The sequence below is a fragment of the Diabrotica undecimpunctata genome, chromosome 7 (assembly GCF_040954645.1).
Source record: "Diabrotica undecimpunctata isolate CICGRU chromosome 7, icDiaUnde3, whole genome shotgun sequence".
In the NCBI taxonomy this organism is placed as follows: Eukaryota; Metazoa; Arthropoda; class Insecta; order Coleoptera; family Chrysomelidae; genus Diabrotica; species Diabrotica undecimpunctata.
Genome location: NC_092809.1, coordinates 98813236 through 98834457, shown reverse-complemented (window position 1 = coordinate 98834457; position 21222 = coordinate 98813236). Strand labels below are relative to the sequence as shown.

General features: G+C 31.5%; 2 protein-coding genes across 2 annotated transcripts in view; one reads left to right on the top strand and one right to left on the bottom strand.

The window, feature by feature from the left end:
• ND-75 (NADH dehydrogenase (ubiquinone) 75 kDa subunit) overlaps positions 1 to 20991 on the bottom strand; it is a 37158-nt gene extending 16167 nt beyond the window's left edge. Inside the window, exons 1-6 of the mRNA XM_072537846.1 lie at positions 20859 to 20991; positions 20401 to 20712; positions 18102 to 18404; positions 14060 to 14327; positions 12403 to 12548; positions 11931 to 12211 (exon numbers count right to left, since the gene is read on the bottom strand). Coding sequence (XP_072393947.1) covers positions 11931 to 12211; positions 12403 to 12548; positions 14060 to 14327; positions 18102 to 18404; positions 20401 to 20710 — 1308 coding nt within the window. The 5' untranslated portion in view covers positions 20711 to 20712; positions 20859 to 20991. The remainder of the gene's footprint in view (positions 1 to 11930; positions 12212 to 12402; positions 12549 to 14059; positions 14328 to 18101; positions 18405 to 20400; positions 20713 to 20858) is intronic.
• LOC140446124 (uncharacterized) lies at positions 3154 to 6089 on the top strand. Its single transcript, XM_072538658.1, has 4 exons — positions 3154 to 3522; positions 3645 to 3818; positions 3922 to 4014; positions 5856 to 6089. The coding sequence occupies exons 1-4, from the start codon at positions 3376 to 3378 to the stop codon at positions 6087 to 6089; spliced, it is 648 nt and encodes a 215-aa protein (XP_072394759.1). The 5' UTR covers positions 3154 to 3375.
• Positions 20992 to 21222: the final 231 nt, after the last annotated feature.

The following is a 21222-nucleotide window of genomic DNA, read 5'->3' as shown; positions in this document are numbered from 1 at the left end:
AGTTACCCCTTTCCAGTCCCAATTTTTTTTATTCACTTACCCACTCCCAGCTCTCCAATCAAACCAAGAGTAGCCTTTCGCAAACGTTCCGGTTTGTTTTGCTCACCCTATCTCGAGCCCAGCAATTTCTGTCCCCAATTTTTAACCCCCTATAAGTAATACCCTATGCGGTAGGCAATATAACCGGTACAACATGTACCCTCACTGAAACAAAAAGTAAAAGAATTGACGCTTTCTAGATGTGAGCGTAGTCCAGGACGACGAAAAACATCATGGCTCAAGAATCTCCGCTAGTGGTATGGAGTCAGCACACGACACTAATTATAAAAACATTCATAATAGATGCAGTCAGTAGGATAGTGGAGGAGTCTTTAAAGATCCTCGTCACTTGTAAGTGTTTGTCCACTATTCCAAGAACCAGCCCTAGTGGTATGGAGTCAGCACACGGCACTAATTATGAAAACATTCATAATAGGCGCAGTCAGTAGGATAGTGGAAGTCTTTAAAAATACTCGTCACTTTTAAGTGTTTCTCCACTATTCCAAGAATCAGCCCTAGGGAAACTGCCTACAGAGAGTTCACCCCAGCGAATTAAAAGTTAGAAATCTTCAAGATCGAAGGAATGTACATCAGCATCATCTTTATTTGTAAGCGAATTTTATTACTTAGAATTAAGAAGAGATATATACATACATATACTTATATACATATATATATATATATATATATATATATATATATATATATATATATATATATATATATATATATTCATGTTTATATCATTATTGCTTCCATATTATATACTGTTGCATTGAATGTTGCGTCCTTCGAGCTATTACGTCCGAATATTGGGCGCAATAAAACCATCCTGAATTTATGGACTTCCCGCTACTTCTACTTAAAAATGGCCCCTTAGTTAAATGCAGATTTCTATATTTTGTCATAGCCCAAAACGTCATAGCGCTCTCTAGTTAGATTTCTAAGATATTAAACTTCTTCTAAAAATCGGGAGACGCAATAATATTCTAAAACTGTAACCAAATGAATAATGTTAGTTCATCGAATTGACGGAAGTGGCGCGGTTATAATATACATATTTATCGTATACTTCGTTTCGTCTAGTACTTTATTGCGTCAAAATAGGATATATGGCAACGTTGCTGTTAGTATCTATTTTTAGAACAGAATCTTTCGACTTCGGTTTATTTCTCGTTGATGTTGATCCGTCTATGTGATGTTAATTTTAATATCAGCTTGTTCGTAGCGCTTATTGCGTCGTATATTTATTACCATGTCTAGAAGCAAGAAGATTCTTAAAATGTGTTGTTAACCCTCTAATAGGTAAGTGAATTTCTTTGTCAATATTTTTATTAGAAGGAAAATATTTTTAATTATTTATTCTTTTTGATTTCGAGATTATTTATTAAACTGTGCACTAAAAGAGGAAAATATATTAAAAATGTTTTTTGTTAATATTTTTTAATCATCAGTTAAAGAAGTTGAATAAACAACTTTGTTTAGTAAATCCTTAACGAAAGCAGTTACTGTTTTTATTTATTGAATAAATTGAGATAAACTTACCAACACAGCACCAAAATGACCACTTATAAGTTTCAATTATTGTAATACTTAATATACAGTGTGTACAAAAATACAGGTCATAAATTAAATCACATATTCTGGGACCAAAAATAGTTCGATTGAAACTAACTTACCTTGGTACAAATCTGCACATAAAAAAAATGTATAGTCCTTTGAAGGTAAAAATTGAGAATCGATTCTTTCCAATATATCGAAAACTATTGGAGATTTTTTATTGAAAATGGATATGTGAACATCTTGATGATATATGGAACATCTTAAAACAAAATAACAGTGTTTGTGCACCCCACACAAATTTTATGGGGGTTTTATTCTCTTAAACCTCTTAAATATTTATGTACGTTCCAATGGAATTATTATTGTGGTAGCATTAGTTAAACAAAATGTTTTTAAAACTTTTTTGCCTCTTAGTACTTTTTCGATAAGCCAGTTTTTATCGAAATATTTTGAGCATCTTTAAAATCCACCACGTATTTGTAAATGGTTACTTAAGTAAGATTGTATAGTGTGTCAAAGCCAAATTGAATAAATTCATTATTTCGTAAACCGGCGACTTTTAGGAAAAATCCCGAAACAGGTCGATTTTTATTTTTAAATTATGATTTTTGGCATGTGTATCATACTAGCGACCTCATCCATCTAGGCCTGATGACATAATCGATGATTTTTTAAATGAAAATAGGGTCGTGTGCTAGCTCATTTGAAAGGCTACTCAGTTCTCTATTCAGTCATATAAACATTAACATAATTATTTATTCAGGGTGTCCAAAATTTTGTTTTAATTAAATTAATCTACACAAAAAGAAGAATGTACGAAATTTACGTGGTTCAAAAGACATTTTACTGAGGTCAGAAAACATAAAAAATGAGTATTTAAGAAATAAGCATTGCTTTCCGCTTAAATTCAATTTTCAATTTGCCACCCGCCTGCCTCTTTGGCAAAATATCTCGATTAAAACTGGCTTATCGAAAAAGTACTAAGAGGCAAAAAAGTTTTAAAAACATTTTGTTTAACTAATGGTACCACAATAATAATTGAATTGGAACGTAGACAAATATTTGGGGGGTTTAAGGAAACAACACCCCCATAAAATGTTTATGGAGTGCACAAATTTCATGTGTTATTTTTTTAAAGATGTTCCTGCCATAAGAATGCCACGTGTCCATTTTCAATAAAAAATCTCTAATAGTTTTCGATATATTGGAAAAAATCGATTTTCATTTTGTAAATTAAAAGGGGTATAACTTTTTTTTGTGTGCACATTTGTACTAAGATAAGTTAGGTTCAGTCGAACTATTTATGGTCTCAGAATATGTGATTTAATTTATGATCTGTATTTTTGGTTACACCCTGTATAATTTCAAAGGAATAATGTATTACCATACTACAATAAAATCTCTACATTTGTCAGGAAACTATCTTTAATCAGTAAATTGTAGGCAGTAGTCATTTACAACAAAAATTTGTTTATCTATATTGGAAACAGACAGAGTAACTGCTTATATTTACTGTGTCCATTCCTGTACTTAATTAAATAAGCTACTCGCTCTGGATAATCTAAAGCATATGAGTATGATTTGATCGTCCCCCAAATTTAAAACACAGTAAAGAAAATTTGAGTATCTGGCTTGAAAAACAAACTACATATTGATATCTGATAAACTAAAGCTGATGTGTCACTCAACATTACACAGATAATCTATATTTTTTTGAAACAATAAAAAGGCTTTTTCTAGCACATGTAAAATATTTTGTGATAAGTTTCAGATATGGAGGAACCTACTTCTTGTAATATTACAGAAAAACAAAACTGTTCCTTAAATCACGAGCTATCACCATCGCCTCAAGCTTCTTTCTGTAGCAAATCAACTTGGAGCGAATCGTTGATGAAGAACTCTTCAAACAATGAAGGAGAGGTAAGATTTCAGACTTTAAAAAAGTCTACGTCCTAAACAGTTATAGAGAGTGATACTTATAAAATAAATTTTTTTGATATAATTATTCAAACACTTGTAACAAAATATTCTTATTTTTATAGATAATGAATAAACTTCGAGAAAAAAACGAAACCTCTGATAAAAAAATAGTTATACAAGAAATTGTCATAATTGAAGCACCGTGTAGGCCATTAACTGCTGATTGTTCAGACTACAAGGGAATACAAGAAAACGAAAGGGATGAAGAAAACAGACACGGTGAAAATCAGAAAGAGGTAAATAAAAATAATCAGACGTCAGAATATTGTAATGTCAAATTCCTCTTTTTATCTATCAAACCGATAATGAATTACACTGTATTGATGCTGTAATTTTCAGGCAGAAAATGATGACTTTTTATCTTTGACACCAGAGGATCCTTTTCATGCTACTGATAATGACGGTTCACTATATGACCCTTCAAGTGATATGGTAAGTATTAAATTTTTTGGCTGTTTCCTAATACATTTTTAATTTTATTTTTTTCCTCCTTGTTATTGCATTATTGTGCATTGTAAATTTTAACCAGTACTTACGTTTTGATGCACATAATTAATATGGATTATTTTACAAAACATAACGTACCAAAATCATATTGGTGACTTGATGAATTTTCTAAACCCATTCACGTTCTCTGTTATACCTGTAGTTCTTTAATTTAACAATATTAGTTCAAAGTGTTTAAACTCTGGTTTGCAGCAATAATTATTTTATAATGTAATGGTAACGGAACACAATCTTTTGTTGGCAAATCAATTCATTATCACTATTAGTACAGTGAAACCTGTGTTAACGGCCACCTGTACTAGCCGGTAAATTTCAAAGTTCCACAAACTAAAATTTGTGGACTATAAAACATGGTATTATTAGCCACCTTTTTTATATCGGCCAATAGTTCTGTCATTTTTAGTGACCGTTATTGACAGGTTTTACTGTATTACCATTATCCAGATTTAGCCATGCAGCTCTCACTCCATCTAAGGGAAAAATTGACTCACCCCAGATACCTACGGTATCAATAGGATTGATCTCTGATGAGACTCTTTCCGTGTTATCGAGCCCTACTTAGGTGACTTGGGGTATGCTGGAGTATCTCCCAAAAATTTTCGTACACATCTGGCCGTCGTGAGTAATAAAGGTGTTCATTTAAACCCAGCCATTATATGTTTTCGGAGAACTTCTTCGGAATGATTCCAGCAGTAGATATAATAATATGTATCGTCTGGGTACTTTGCATTCTCCATTATCTTCGTATTTGAATTTACAGATCTCTGTACTTGGCGATATTTTCAGTAAATTTATTACGTAGATTATTGCTGTTATCCCCACATCACCATAGTGTTGTTTGCCTTGTTAATTTATTAACTAGTACGAGATTTGTTCTATTATGTGTACCATCTGTGATTACTGTGCGGTCCCAGTGTAGCTTGTAGTCAGTTGTCATTCTCAAGCATACTCTCATGGACTTATCTCCGTTTGGAGAAATCCTAGCTGATAGCTATCTCTTGATTAGAGATATACCCGGGATAAATTTCCCGGGAATGTAGTTTTCGATAGAACACCTTCTCAGGATTCTCTAAAAGTACATTGTCACATTTTAGGTTGTAACTAACTTTGTACCTCCTTAGTCGTCCTGAACAAAGTACAGTTTTTGTTTTAATCTATCCAGACACTGTTGGGCTGTGTTATATTCTGGATCATATCTGGAGTGTCTTGCAGTACTTAGCGTTATTTCATCAGCTCGCCTAATAACTTTTCTACTTGTTACTCCTCGTATATATTCTGTGATTTGACCAATATCGCTACGCAATAATTCAATCTTCCCAAGCAGTATTTTTGCCAGGGTGTAATTCTGTTACCTGTCCTTCCGTTATTAGTACCCCGTCGTGTTCTGATCATAATGCCCATTACATTAGAAATTACTGTTTTTGCACAGTATATAAACATATGCAAATATTTTATCAGTCTTTACAATTTGTAACAGCACACCTCATTATTAATATTAATTTATTCTTCATAATATTAATACTATTACGAACTGTATGTCCCTATGTAGCTATGAACGAACCTATGTAGCTTTAATTTATTTTGATAACAATCTATGGCTTGGTGTGTGCTCTTTTTCTTAGAAATATAGAATATCTTTATGCCCCATTTACTTTGTAAAGTACAAAGATATTTATTGAGTAGATAACTCATACTGAACAAAATTATTTGACGGATTGCTTGAATAAAACTCGTATATAATTTAATTCTATATTTTTTTATTATAGGAGAATGGTTCAGATAACAGCAGTGCTACAAACTTAAGTCAAAAAAATCTCAGGATTCTCACAGAACCTTGTACGAACAACCAGTTACCCCATGAAGTGAAAGATATTTCAGGACTCGATGCAACGTTAACTGAGGTACAACAAGATCTACACTTTTCCAATAAACAAAAGTGTAGAAACACTGGTAATCTCAAACTTCCTTATAAAAGAAAACCAGATTATTGTTACCAATAAGGAACCATTCTATGGAACTCGATGTGGCTGAAATTATCTCCAAACCAATCAGATCACGAGAAAGAAGAAGTCTGTTTGATAAACTCAGAAGAAAAGGAAATTTTTTAGCGGATGGGGGAAACTGTTTCAAGGCTGTTAGACAGACTTATGTACCAGATCGGGTTCTCATTCCTTGTGACAATTGTTTAGGATTTTTCTCTTCCAAACTATTATACCGACATAGAAAAAATTGTGGAAATAGAAGCAATCAAGAGAGGGCACAATTTGCTGGCCAATCAAAAATGTTTCCCAATATTAAAATTGATCATCGACTAAAAGAAGAAGTGTTTCCTAGGATGAGAGCGGACAAGATTTCAATGGAAGCTAAGAACGACTTTCTAATTCGTGCATTTGGAACCCGCTATTTGAAGACGCACAGAGAAAAGCATTTTATAGCAGTTACATCACGCAAAATGAGGGAACTGTCAAAAATACTTATAGAAATGAGAAAAATAGACCCATCTATATCCACTATGTTTTCAGCACTGCGACCAAAGTATTTTGATGCCTTTGTTGAAGCCACAAAACGAATAGCCTGTTATGATCCTGAAAAAGACATTTACTTGTCTCCAACTTTTGCCATGAATATAGTGAGATCACTCAAACAATGTTGCGATATTGCAATCACTTTTGCCTATAAGAAACAAACTGCATACTTATCTGTTTCAACTGCAACAATTGAGGCAGAACTTAAAACCTTAATTCATCTATTTGAAACAAACTGGAGCTTTGAGGTCTCATCCCAAGCAGCTACTAATTTAAATCTTAACAAATGGAATAAGGTCACAATAGTTCCACTAGCAAATGATCTAAAATTGCTAAGATCCCATTTAGTTAAACTGGCTGACGATGCAACGAAAATTCTGCAGAATTATTTAAATGACGCTACAGTTGAAAATGCACCTCAAAAGACTGACTCCGAAAATATACTAAAATTAGAAGATATTAAAGCGTTTAACAATCTCATTGAATCCGTATACTGTAGAGTAATTTTGCTAAACAGAAAACGTTCTGGAGAATTACAGAGAATGTACTTTCACACTTATGTTAACTCTACGGAAATGAAAAATATGAAGTTTCAAAAAACAGTTTCACCTTCTGAAAAAATATTATTAAGTTCAATGAAGAGAGTAGTCATTAGAGGTAAAAGGGGCAGGGGTGTTCCAGTTTTATTCAACCCCGAGGTACAAAATCATATCGATATTTTGCTTGCGGTTAGAAATGCATTTGTACCAAGGGATAATCCTTACCTATTTGCTCCTGCTAAATCTTCTTCACATTTAATCGGTTACAAAATATTAGGAAAGCACGCAAAATTATCCGGTGCGAAAAATGCTACATCTATAACATCCACTCGTTTGCGTAAGCATCTGGCAACTTTGTCACAATTATTAAATTTATCTGATGGAGAGATTGAGCAATTAGCTACTTTCATGGGACATATGCCCGGTGTGCATAGAAATTCCTACAGACTGACAGATGATATTTACCAAACTACTAAAATAGCGAAACTGTTGATGGTAATGGAAAATGGAACAGCCAACAATTATAAAGGGAAATCTTTAGACGAAGTGGAAATTGATATGGACAAAAATCTGTTCGAAGATAACTTTTCTGAAAGCGATGATGATGATGACGATGAGTTAAAGTGTTTGCTGCAAGATGATAATGAACCATCAACTAGTCAAATAGAGAATACCGTTTCTCCAACGAAAGAAAATGAAACATTTAAAAATAAGACTGCGCGGAAACTAGTGCCATGGACTGAAAGACAAAAGTCTGTCACTGTAAACTTTTTCAAGAATCATATCAAATCTAGACGGCCTCCAAAAAAAAGGGAGTGTGAAGAACTAAAGAATCAATTTCCTGAGCTATTAAACAATAAAAACTGGTTAAAGATTAAAGTGTTTATACAAAATAGATATTGCAAACATACAAATTAACGTATGTTTTTTTCATTAAATTTTGGGTTTTAAGTCATTTTAAGAATGATTGTTTATTTAAAAGAATAAAAGTTTTGTATTTTAAATAATTTTTGATTTTATCTTAACCAATAAAAACTAGAAAATATTTTATTATCGTTTTATTAATGCTCCTATCAAATAAATCCCAATTTATTCATTAGGACCTAATTTAAATGCATTGAGTAACCAAAGTTAAAAAGTCCATATAAAGCATCTACAACAGATTCCACTTGTAGGAATCTAAATTTAACTCATGACTCATGAATGAACAGGTGTTTAAACATTTTGTGGAAAGTAAGTGTGGCAACACTGTAATGACGCAATAATATGTAATATACGCTAAATTGGAGCTAATAAAGTGAGATACCTAAAGGAGTTAGCAATATTTGCAAATTGAATGAAAATTTGAATAAAAAAAAAATATTTTATAAAAACCAAAATTAGCAGCCCTTATTAATAAACAGTTTATAATAAATATTCACTATCGAATCGAACGTAACTCATCGTCATCAAGGAGACGCAAGAAGGTGCAAGTACGAAAAGACGCGACATTGTTGGAAAGATGTATATATATATATATATATATATATATATATATATATATATATATATATATATATATATATATATATATATATATATATATATATATATATCTGTGGCTGAAAGCCATAAGCTGACATGTCAAAATTATCAGGTTTTCACCAGAGCAAAAAGAAAAAGTATAAGCATTTTATTAATTCACATTTTATTTTTGTATCATTGCTACTAGTGTTTAATATCAATCAATAAATACTTAATTGAATTGTTCTATCACTGTTTGAACTGTATTTTGTTTTCCTGATTTATATTGAATTCTTTGACATGTCATGTAATGACAAATAATATAACCGCTCCTAACAGTAAATTTTATAGCAAGTCATAAGATGACATGTCGTACTATTAGCCAGTACACTGACGGAAAAAACCTTACCTGACGGGTTTAATAAGACTAAGAGTACACTAAACAGTTTTTATTTATTTTTCAAAATTTTAGTCTTCATCGGTTTCACTATTATTTTCTGGTCCACTAATTCGGCGTAGGCTGCTTGTTATTAGATTAGTACAGAAACCATGGTAGACAGGATCCTATAGCGGCAGTATGCTTAGTAAGTCTTTCTTCTTTAGTGGGTTAATGGAAACTGGTCCATTATATGCCAAAGGAACAGTGACTTCACTTGGTCTACGGGCGGAACAACGATTCTTCAACAAATTTAGTTTACGAAACGGTGCATCACGATCAAGTGAATATTTGAATGAAATGACATCTGAATGTTTTGTATACCGAATCCACCTAATATTTAACCAGTTTATTTTGTCTCCAACTGTGTCAGATGTTCTTTTAATACAAATGTATTTAATTAACGATGAAAAAGAAAAGAAGTCATTATTCTTCATCTCAACTACACGAGCAGCTATCTTGCCACGCACTGTCCGTACAAACTGAAACCAGTCATGTGGAATTGAAATTTTAATGTCACTTGATTTCTTTGCTCTTTCAATGTGAGCGTTATCTGCATCGCATTCTAGATGTGTATGACCGGGCTCTAAAAACTTTTGGTAAATGATTTCCAAGGATGAATGTTTCTTCAATGTTATTAACATCATGATAGAACAATTTATATTTGGGTTCTGGGCAAAACATGTGTCACTCACTGTATGTTGTTAAATGTCTAATACTGTTTGGTATATTTTCTTGTATATGTTTATATAAACAAGAAGCTATATCATCTGATCCTCTACCGGATATTGCTTCATGCTACATGTAGCAGTAGGTCATACCATTTGTTGTATCCCAAACCGTTTCATTGAGTGTCCACAGTTGACGTTTGTAACATATTTCATTTGTTGTCAGATCAGGTGTAGGCAAACACTTTTGCAAATCAAACACAATAACTCTTCATTGGTATTTTCCATTGCCGCTTTTTTGTCTTCTTCTTTTGAACGATATGCTAGTTCATATGCAGTTTCGTGTTCTAACTTGTTCTTTCGTGTTCTAATATTCATACTTTCATCTGCATTTGAATTGTGTTTTGAAGATATCACACTTCTTACAAGTGTCAATTGAAGATTTCTTGATTTTGTACCCTGTTGTTTTAAATACAAAACAGTACAATCGATAAGAAGCTGGCTTTTCACCTTTCACCTGATTTTTTCACGTCTTCATATAACTCACACATTTTGCGTATATTTAGCGTGTGCGATAGGTAATATTTATTTGTATGTCGACGAAAATAGTGGCTTTGAAATCTAGGAAAAGTTTAAGTATGGTTTAGTATATCAAGTCTTTCTTCTAAATATTCACTACGTGGAGGATGTTTGCCACTTCCTGTCATTGGACAAATGCCAATTTTTGAAACTATTTTCTTTTGAACAATAACATTGCATTTTCCTCTTGTTATACCATAAACATTTGAAAAAAAAAATTACATACTTCTGTTCTACTCTCATTTAAAGTCAGTACATACTTAACTATAATTACAAGAATATTGAAACGCGTATTATCTGTACTTCTCACTTTTCTGCATGTTTTTTTCTCTCATATCGTAATCCCATCCATCAACCTTTGGTCTTGGCAAACAGTATCACCCAACTTGTAGAATTCTTTATGAATTCGCTTTTGCATCTCTACATTTATTTTGTTGTGACAGTTTATTCGACAACATTTTTCCAAAGGCACATATTTTTTAACCGCATGCCCAAAACCTTTTCTTGATGTGTACTCTAGCCCCAACATTTTCTTTTTTTTTATGCACTTTCTCTTACCCCCTTCATAATGTATTTTCTGTGGAACTGTATGTGTTCTTAAATCAGTAAGCTATATTATATAGATATATGTATATATATATATATATATATATATATATATAATATATATATATATATATATATATATATATATATATATATATATATATATATATATTGAAAAAGTTATGTCAGACTCCTCTAAGTCCTTAGATGACATTGAGATTTAGGAGCTATTTTAAACAAAACAGTAAATAACTGCGAGGAGATAGATTTAATAAAAAGATTAAATAATTTAAGAGTATCACCTATAAATGTAAATAATTTTGAAAATATGGCAGTTTCACAATTTGACACAATCCACAAATTTATGCATTCTTCCAAATTTTGACGGAAATCCAAATGACCTACATGAATTTATTAATGTTTCGACAATACTTCTAAACTATTATTATAATAGAGTTAATACAGCTAATATACAAAATAAATTTTTGTTTCACTGTATTTTAAGTAAATTAACAGGTAGAGCAAAAGAAGTAATATCTGTATAGGGATGTAAAACTTGTGATGAAATAAAAAAATGCATTAATTCAAAATTTTTTAGATCAGAGAGATGAAAATTCGCTTACACGGGGACTAGCAAATTTGAGACAAGACTCAACAGAATCTATCATGCATTTTTACGAAAAAATAATGGGACTTTCAAGCTGTATTAACAACTACATAGAACTACATACTGTGAATGCTGATATAAAAAGAAGCAAACAAGAAGTTTTCCGTCAACAAGGTCTCACAACATTCCTAGCAGGGATACAGGAACCAATGGGTTCCGTTATTAGAGAAATGAGACCAGGAAGTTTATCAACAGCAATACAATATGTGCAAGAAGAAAATAATGTATGATATCTCCAAAAATTCAGATAACTCAATCCACAACATCAGGAAGGAACGAAAATTACCAATGTCGACTGCAAAGACGAACTCATCAAGTATCTATCCTGGTAGTTAGTTCAGGTTAAAAGACTGGTAGAAAGTACCCAAATATACTTACATTTAAATCGTTGTGAATAAATCCTTTCCTTAATCTGGCATTCAAAAGAGGAGCTTCAAACCTTGGGTTACTTCCAACCAATAATACCAAATCAGCTTCTTCAACACCAGCGATTTTGTTATTCAGCAAGTAGCTGGATCTGAGGTCGGTACCAGAACCGTCCAATGGGAAAGTATGTTCGGTACAGAGGTTTTCTGATCCAAGTCTATTTAAAAGATCTTTAAGAGCAACAAGAGCTTCAGCATCTGCTAATCCTCCAGCAATTGCTCCAATCTTGTTACCTGAAATAATTATAAGTTAAGTTATTTAAAAGGTTTTAAACAAAACAACAATTAATGCATTTTGAGTGTATTTTTATGACACAAAATTATATTCTTAAATTCACATACAACATATTTCACTTTCCCCTTCTTACCTGGTATTGGTTGATATAAATAAAATAATAAATATTGAGAATAAAAAAGGACTCTACCTGCTTGTTTCATAGCTTTACAAACAGTCAACAAAGCTACTTCCCAATCAACTGGTTTCAGTTCACCTTGATTGTTTTTAACCATTGGTGTTACTAATCTTTGTCTTTTTAAACCATCATAGGAGAATCGTGATTTATCAGCCAACCTATAAATTTAAAAATCTGAATAAATTCATACATTTTTAAAGTAAAATTTTAAATGTTTCTAATTTTAGTCAAAATTAAAATCCGAAAAAATTAAACTGTTACTTTAAAGTAAACATAAATTGTATTTTTCAAATATTTTTCTTTTTTTTTACAACAGAGCTTATCAAATTATTTCCCTGTGAGTGAAGGGGGATTAAGGTGGGCACCAACATTTTTTTTGATGTCACCTGCATTTTAAGTTCTTTAAAATTTGGGTTTTAATTTAATTTAACACTACTAAAGATAGCACCACCAAAGATTCAGCTATCTATGCCTAAATATATTAAAAAATATTAATTTAATGCTAAACTGTAAACAAATAAATCTATAATAAAATGTCCAAAAGGCATTGCTTTAGAGCCAAATGGTTTAATTCTTCATCTAATTGAGTATCTTGTAATTGTACTTTCTTCACCAGTACAATTTCTTTTAAACTTATAGAAATCTTATTTAAGTCTTTAGAAGTTTCAGTGATGAAAATGACCTTCCACATGTACAGGTTGTTACAATACAGGCAGCCATTATTAGAAGTAGATTATATGCCTTTTATATGACCACTCATGGAAATGGCTTCATAAAATCCTTGCCCAACTACATTTTTACCAGTCAAACCTAAATCTTGTATAAACAAGAGTTAGTGTAGTTCTAGTGGTTTCAGATACCAGAATAAATTGTAAATATTCTTCATGTACTTTATTATTTTCTACAAATCTAGCACAAAAATGATAGCTGAATGGTACCACTAATATCAGTGGTTTCATCAAATAGAATACTAAAAAATCTGGCTTTATTAACTCGTTTTACCAAAGTTTCTAAAACGATGGTGTTAAATATAAAAATTTCATTTCATTTCATTTTGAATTTGCCAACTGATGTAAGTCACATTTTGTCCCATAGTTTTTAAATGATTGGTCAAAATATTATCTCCAGACTAATTTTGAATTTTAAAAGAGACCTAAAGTTGCCTTCCCCTCTTTGTGGTGGGGCGTTACAAATGAAAAGTAAAAAAACCACAATGGCCCATAAAAGACTGAATTATTTTAGCAAGAAAAATATGCAATATTATTCCTTTATTAAGCATTAATTGAATCCAGTATATGTTATAGATTTTTTGAATGTTTTTTAAAATCTTCCCTCGCATCCTTTCATTTTCTAAATGAAGCATTAACTAATTTTCCTGAGCTTGATCCTTGCTGTCCTTCAACAGTGGAAAATAATGTGCAAACTTTGCAGAATAAAGCATCTATTGTTGCAAAATATACCAACCAACTCCAGCCAGTTAACCAATTCATTTGAAATTTTAAATTTCTGGTACCAGAAGATTGAAATTTGTCTCATTGCTCTGATTTACTTAATTAATTATGTTAAAGATGTGCCTGATAAAGGGATACCATAATTGGCATTTGCTGTATCTTGAATTAGTTTTCAAGTTTTAAATAAAATTATAAAAATTATTGTTAAAAAATCTTACCATTCTTCATTGATCTCTTCATTCACTCTAGGTACAATTCTCATTACTTCTCCAGTTCTAGTTGATACAATAATATTAGAACCAACAGCATCCAATACATCAATTGAATCAACTTTTCTAATTTCCCAAGGTCTAGCTGTGAAGCTGTATGGTTTACTAGTTAGAGCACCCACTGGGCATAAATCGATGACATTGCCAGATAGCTCAGACATGAATAATTTCTCAACATAAGTACCAACTTGCATGTCGTTACCTCTTCCAGTGGTACCTGTAAAAAATCAATCTTTATGAAAAGGGTCTACATTTTTTTGGAATTACAGTCAAATATAGTGCATTTAATTTATAGTTACAAACAATACTTAAATTAAAAAAACATATTTATTTATAGAATATAAATTTTCCATGATTTTCCTTCATCCTCTATAAGTATATAATTACACATCATATAATAAATACACACATTCATACATTTGAAGGGCTCGGGTATATAAATTATGGGTATAAATAATGGTATCTGACAAAATTGTCGAAATTAAGTTTTTGCATGAAAACAATGGTATATGCAGTTCTAAACAGGAATCTGTTGATATTTCTTTACTAGTTTACAAGATGGCGCTGTAAATAAGTTGCAAATGACAGCTAAGTGACATCGAATTGGCGTAAATAATGGTATGTTTAAAACATGGTGTCTAATGATCATCTGGATCAATGTTTTGTTGCCAAAAATAAGGATGTTTTAAGCGAAACTTTGCTAACAAATAGTGACAGCAGTTTTATTATTCAGATAAAGACCCGGAATATATGCCTAAAGATGACAATGGGCCAATAAAGGTAAGAAATTTGATATATTATCGAATAAACTACACTGCATGCAAACAATGGTAAGTTAATTTAGATACCATTTTTTACACGCCTGTAGATATTTTTGGTTATTTGCATGGTAGTTCTATGTATACATAGATTTATATTTTATTTTTTCTTGCAGAAATCTAAAATAGCATGTGAAATTCCATCAACATCGTCAGACCAGGATATAAATGAGGAAAATTTGACACGACAAACAACTGAAGTTACAAACACTTAAAAGAAAGGATGAAAACGTAAACATGGAAATGAAAAACAAACCAAGGAAAAGAATAAAAGAAATAGTGGCGAAAGATATCTCAGCTATCGTGGTAAGGGAATGGTACAAAAAGAAAAGTCTATAGGACCAGACTGCTGTTGTAGAAATAAATGTTTTACTGAAATGTTGCTTATCCGAAGATGAAGTAAAAAACATTTTTGAGAAATTTTGGAAACTGGGCAACTTTAATATCCAAAATGCATATATATTTGGCTGCATAGAGCTAAAACTTAGAGCTTGTAGTACTACTAAAAATATATCTCCAAGGCGAAGTCACACCGTGATGTATTACATAAGGTCCTCTATGAATGGAAAATTACAAAATTTGTAAGAAGGCATTCTTAATAATACATGGGTTACAAAACAATAGAAGAAGAGTTGAGAATGTTGTAAAATCTATGAAAACTGGTTTATCAACTCCAAAGATGGATGGTAGAGGTTCACACAAAAATCATAAAAGAAAATATACTGATCAACAAATCGATTTTGTCAGGTCTTTCATTGAATCATTACCTAAGTACAAGAGCCACTACTCTCGTCAAGATAATCCTAACACGTATTTCATGACATTAGAATATACTGTAGAGAAGTGTTATGATGTTTATAAGCAATAATGCATACGACAAGTCAGCAAATGTGTATCTTCAGACAAATTTAGACATATATTTACTGAAAAATTTAATATTAAGTTTAAAAAACCCACAAACAGATAGCTGCGGTGTTTGTGACAGCATAAACGTCGCTCTTAAGAATGCCGCTTCAGAAGAAACTGATGAAGGCGCTATACAAGAACTAAAATTTAAACAAGAATTGCATTACCGAAAAGCCAAAGCTGGCCAAGACGCCATAAAAAAAGCGACTCTGGAAGCCTTAACATCTGATGGAATTTATGCTATAACATTCGATCTTCAGCAGGCTCTGCCAACTCCTAAGTTATCGACAGGGCCAACCTTTTACAAAAAGAAGTTGTTTTGTTACAATTTCAGCATCCATAGTTTGTATCCCTTCCAGGGGTATTTCTACATGTGGGATGACGCAACAGCAGGCAGAGGAGCTGACGAGATTGGAAGCTGTATAATTAAACATTTTTCATCCCATGATATTAAAGGTTCCAAACTTATTGCCATTTCTGACAACTGCAGTGGACAAAATAAGAATTAGTCACTTGCCTCGATTTGGATTCGTCTAGTAGCAGAAGGCAGTTTTAAAGAAATTATTTATGTGTTTCCTCAAGTTGGGCATACAATGCTCCTTCAGATCGAGATTTTGCCCTAGTGGAAAAATATATTAGAGCTGACTGCCAATATGTATATACTCCAAAGGAATGGGAAGCAGTTTCACTTGCTTCACAGAAAAAAACACCATTCCTAGTATATCATATGAAACAGGAAGACTTTTTAAAAATTTCGGATATGATGTAAAAATATAGAAGAGTATCTGAAACGCTATTAGAATTAGATTTTCAGCTGAACATCTTGATATGATAGAGTTATCGAACTCATATAGTGTTCATTTTACTAGTGTCTCAATTAAAAAAAGAGGCAGACTGGTTCGATTTAAACAACAGTTTCTCAACAAACTAGAAAGGAAATATGAAGCTCAGTTTCCCATTGAGTCTGGAAAACTTGAACATGTGCTATCATGCCTACAATGGATACCCTCAGTGCTTCATGACTATTATACCAATTTACATGTTAAATCCAATGTTTGACTTTTAAGTTTTGAATTATTTTTTAGTTAAGGACATATTTTCTTCAAAAAACTTTTATTGTTTATGTAACTTGTTTTTAAATAAAATAATGCAAAGAATGATATCTACTGCAGTGTCTTCATTATAAAAGTGTAAATAGTGGTATCTACTGCATGTTTTTTTCAAAGATTCTTGTAATATCTTTGAAAAAAATCCAGTGCATACAAATTTGTTACTGTACTTTCGAATTGTATTATTGCACTTTCAGTCTCAAATTTGCCTTAATTAGAGTATATATTTCTTACATAAGATTTTTGAAACTTTCAAGAGTGTCTCCTTTAACATTTAAAAAATGTCACATACTATTTTTACACCTGAGCCCTTCATTTATAAAAGTAGTAAATCTTGTTTATAAAGGTCCTTACTATTGATGCTTTTGAAAATAAGAATCACATGGATTTGATAATATAGATCCATTGAAAAAAAAGATGCTTGAGCTAGGTTATGCCATTAAGGCTGTTTTAGCAGTTCAAGCCAACTGCGATTTGAAATGGGCGTATCACTTACTTTTCTACACTGCTTACGCGAGACCATCTTTACTCAGTGCCGCCGGCCGACGGGTAGTTTAATGACAACAAATACATTATTCTCCATTCAAATTAGTTTTAACACGAACTAACTGACCGTACGTTCATGAGATTTGACGTCACGAAGGCGATAACGATGAAACTAAGCCCAATGATGAGTAACACGTTTCACTATTAGATTTCAGTATTTTTAGGCAATTTTCTTTAAAGTTGGAACACGCTTTTCTCGATTATTACTGGACACAGAAAGGTGAAACAAAAATCAACGATTACAGAAAAAAAAACTCTTTCGAGTGATAGGCGTAAAAAGTTTGGTTATAATAGAACGTTAAACAGTATATTCCAATTTTTCAACAGAAGTTTCAAAAAAATAAAAAAAGTAAAACCATCAGTTTAAAGGCAACATAATTTCGAATAACGTGTCCAAATTTCGAGACATTTTGTCAGTAAATAACAGAGAAAACACTGTCTCTAGGTTTTGATGCACCGATAAAACAGCCTTAATACATCTAATTTGGGTTTTAATCCCATCCAAATAAGTATATATAATACAAACATGCATGACCCTAATTTAACCAATTAGGGTCATGCATGACCCAGTATGTAAACCAGTAAACATACAAATCAAATTTTTCAACCTACCCAAATCATCAACTCCTGCAATTTCAGAAGCAAATCTAATACATCTAGTACAATGAATACATCTTGTCATAATAGTTTTAACCAATGGTCCAATATCTTTGTCTTCTACAGCCCTTTTTCCAGAAAAGTCTATATCAGTAAATCTTGAACGGTCAGAACCAAATGCCATACTCTGATCTTGTAAGTCACATTCACCACCCTGGTCACAAATTGGGCAATCAAGAGGGTGGTTCACTAATAGGAATTCCATAATACCTTCTCTGGCTTTTTTGGTCATTTCAGAGTCTGTTTTAATTCTCCACCCTAAAAATATAAATTAATATATGTAAGTTAAAATTAAAAAACCTGCCAAGTCTTTTTGTATACCAATTAATTCTTCAAAATTGTTTTCTAGAAAAAACCTGAAAACATGACTCATAGAAATAACAAATAATTCATAGTAAAGAAAAAACAACAAGCTCTACATTAGAGGTGTGCTTATTAGTTCTTTTAGACGAACTAGTTCAAGAGAACTATTTCACAACAATGAACTAGTTCAGTGAACTAGTTCGCGAAAGAACTATTTGTAGGACCGAAATCGAAATCCAACCCTAACATAACTGGTTGCCAGATGTCTCGTCTTATCATCACACAAGCTCGGCGCCGGCCGCGCGTTTTCTTCAGTTTTCAGTCAGTCTTTCACTCTTTCACTACCATACAAGTAGTTCGGGTTCGGAACCATTTCTTTCGATTGTATGTTTAGGTTTAAATGTTTTAAATTTATTTCATTTTTTTTATTTGCAAAAAATTATTAAGATTTGTTTTTTATTAACCGTTTTAAATATAAATATGGTTCACGTATGATTTATTTTTATATTTACGTATATTTAAACTCATAGGTAACTATATTAGGTTATTTCTAAAAGAACCTTACAAAAAAAATCAGTGAATTTTCTAGGAACATTAAATAACACATATTCATTCTCACTTTTACATAAAATTATATTTTATGTAGTTGCATCAATCATTTTAACCACAACTTAAAATTGTTATTTCAAAATTACAATATGAGAAACAACACAGCATGTCAACGTTCAAGCCAATGCATGGGCATAAGATAAAAACCATTATGATATTAAGATAAGACTGTTTATGTTATTGTCACGTTCATAAGAATTATGATCTGTTATCTGAGGCTAATCGACACTTTTTTTTTAAACTAGTCAGTCCATCCCATTCTCAAAATAATAAATATATGATCTCATTCATTCATTATTTTCTTCTTTAAAAGTGGAGACACAATTTATAATGCAAATCGTTCGCAGTGAACTAGTTCTATGAAAATTAATGAACTAGTTCAATTAGTTCAGTTGAAAGAATCGTTCATTTGAACTATTTCGATGGTGAACTACACATCTCTACTCTACATATCTCTTTTAGTAATTTGCAGGAAAAAATTAACTTAAAAAGTAATTGAAAGAATCATTTGTAAAGAGGCCTACTAACTATGGAAAGACTTTTTGAAGTAGCAGAATGAAGAAGGCATAAACTTTACTGGTGAAATAGATTCATTTAGAATATTTGTTAAAGAAAGAGTTTTAAATGGAGAAAAACTGAAGATAACATGGCAGTTTTAATGTAGAAATTCAATATTAAAGCAAAAAGAATTGAATATACAATATCAATGACATGGGACAATGGTAAAAATAAATGTTTAAGTATTTAAAGTTCAATAGCTTATTATTGTACATGCTAAAGGTGGCAGCAGGATGTATGTCTAAGGTACTTACTATTTCTAAATCATGAATGAAAATAGTAGACTAAGAAATAAATAATGCAAATTTTGTCATGATAAAAAGAAAAATGCATTCCTAATGCTCCGAAGAAATGTGTATTGGTATTAGATAATGCTTCTTATCATAACACACTTTTAGATCATATTCCAAACTGTTTGTGAAAAAAAGATGCAATCTTGAAGTGGCTTGCTGAAAGTAATATTTTCTACCTGGCAAAATAAACTAATGTTGAACTATTAACAATTATAAAAATACATAAGCCTGTTTCTGTGCTCATAATAGAAAAAATATGAGCATTGGTGAATGCTCATATTTAGAATAAGAATGAATAAACTATGAACCAAAGCACGAAATTAACTGTTTTGTTATTTTAACATCAAAACTAACTTTTCCAATATATTGCTGTTGCTTACCCTTTTCAACTGATCTGATTTATATATTAAAGATATCTGTAAAAATAACACACTCAAAAAGTAAGCTACTAAATGTGAAAGTAAAATATTGTTTTAAAATTACTTCTATACCTTTCATCACAGGCATAGCACAGGCTGCTACTGGTTTAGGAGATTTTTCAACTTCAACCAGACACATCCTACAATTCCCTGCAACTGCTAATCGTTCGTGATAGCAAAACCTAGGAATTTCAATTCCAATCAATGCTGCAGCTTGAAGGACTGTTGTACCTGGTTCAACCAACACTGGTTTATCATCTATAAATACTTCTATTTTCTCTGGTTTTTTTACTTCGCCACTTTGACATCTTGTGGCAACAAATAAATGTTTTGGGCTAGCTTTAGCCCCGCTAAGGACTTTTGAAACCGTGAAACGCAGCATACCTAAAATGTAAGTTCCAATTAAGTTACTTAAATTACATAATATATCCTTTCAAAACATGTATTTTAAACCTGTTATTTACTATGAATATGGTATTTGTAACAAAGGAAATGTCAAATATTGTCTGTAATGGAACTAATAAAGATACCTTAGTGTTTAAAATTTAAACAAATATTGAATATTAGGAAGAAAATGACATGATATCCACTAAGGGTTAGAAATTTGACATTCCACCAAGATTAAAATACTAGATGACAGTCAAATGACAGTTAATGGCAGCTGACATTTTACAAATATTTCAATAAGTAGACCATGATGTCATGCAATTCTTTGAAAAATAAAATTTTCAAAGTTTTCACAAAAAAAGTTGAAGATAAATATGTGTGAGATTCTAACGAATAATTTTTGTGTCTATTTCGTGTTAATTAATTGAGCTTTCCCTTGGTTAGAAAGTAACATGAATTATTTTTTTTATTTATTGTTTAAATAATAAAATGTTTTAATAAAAATGT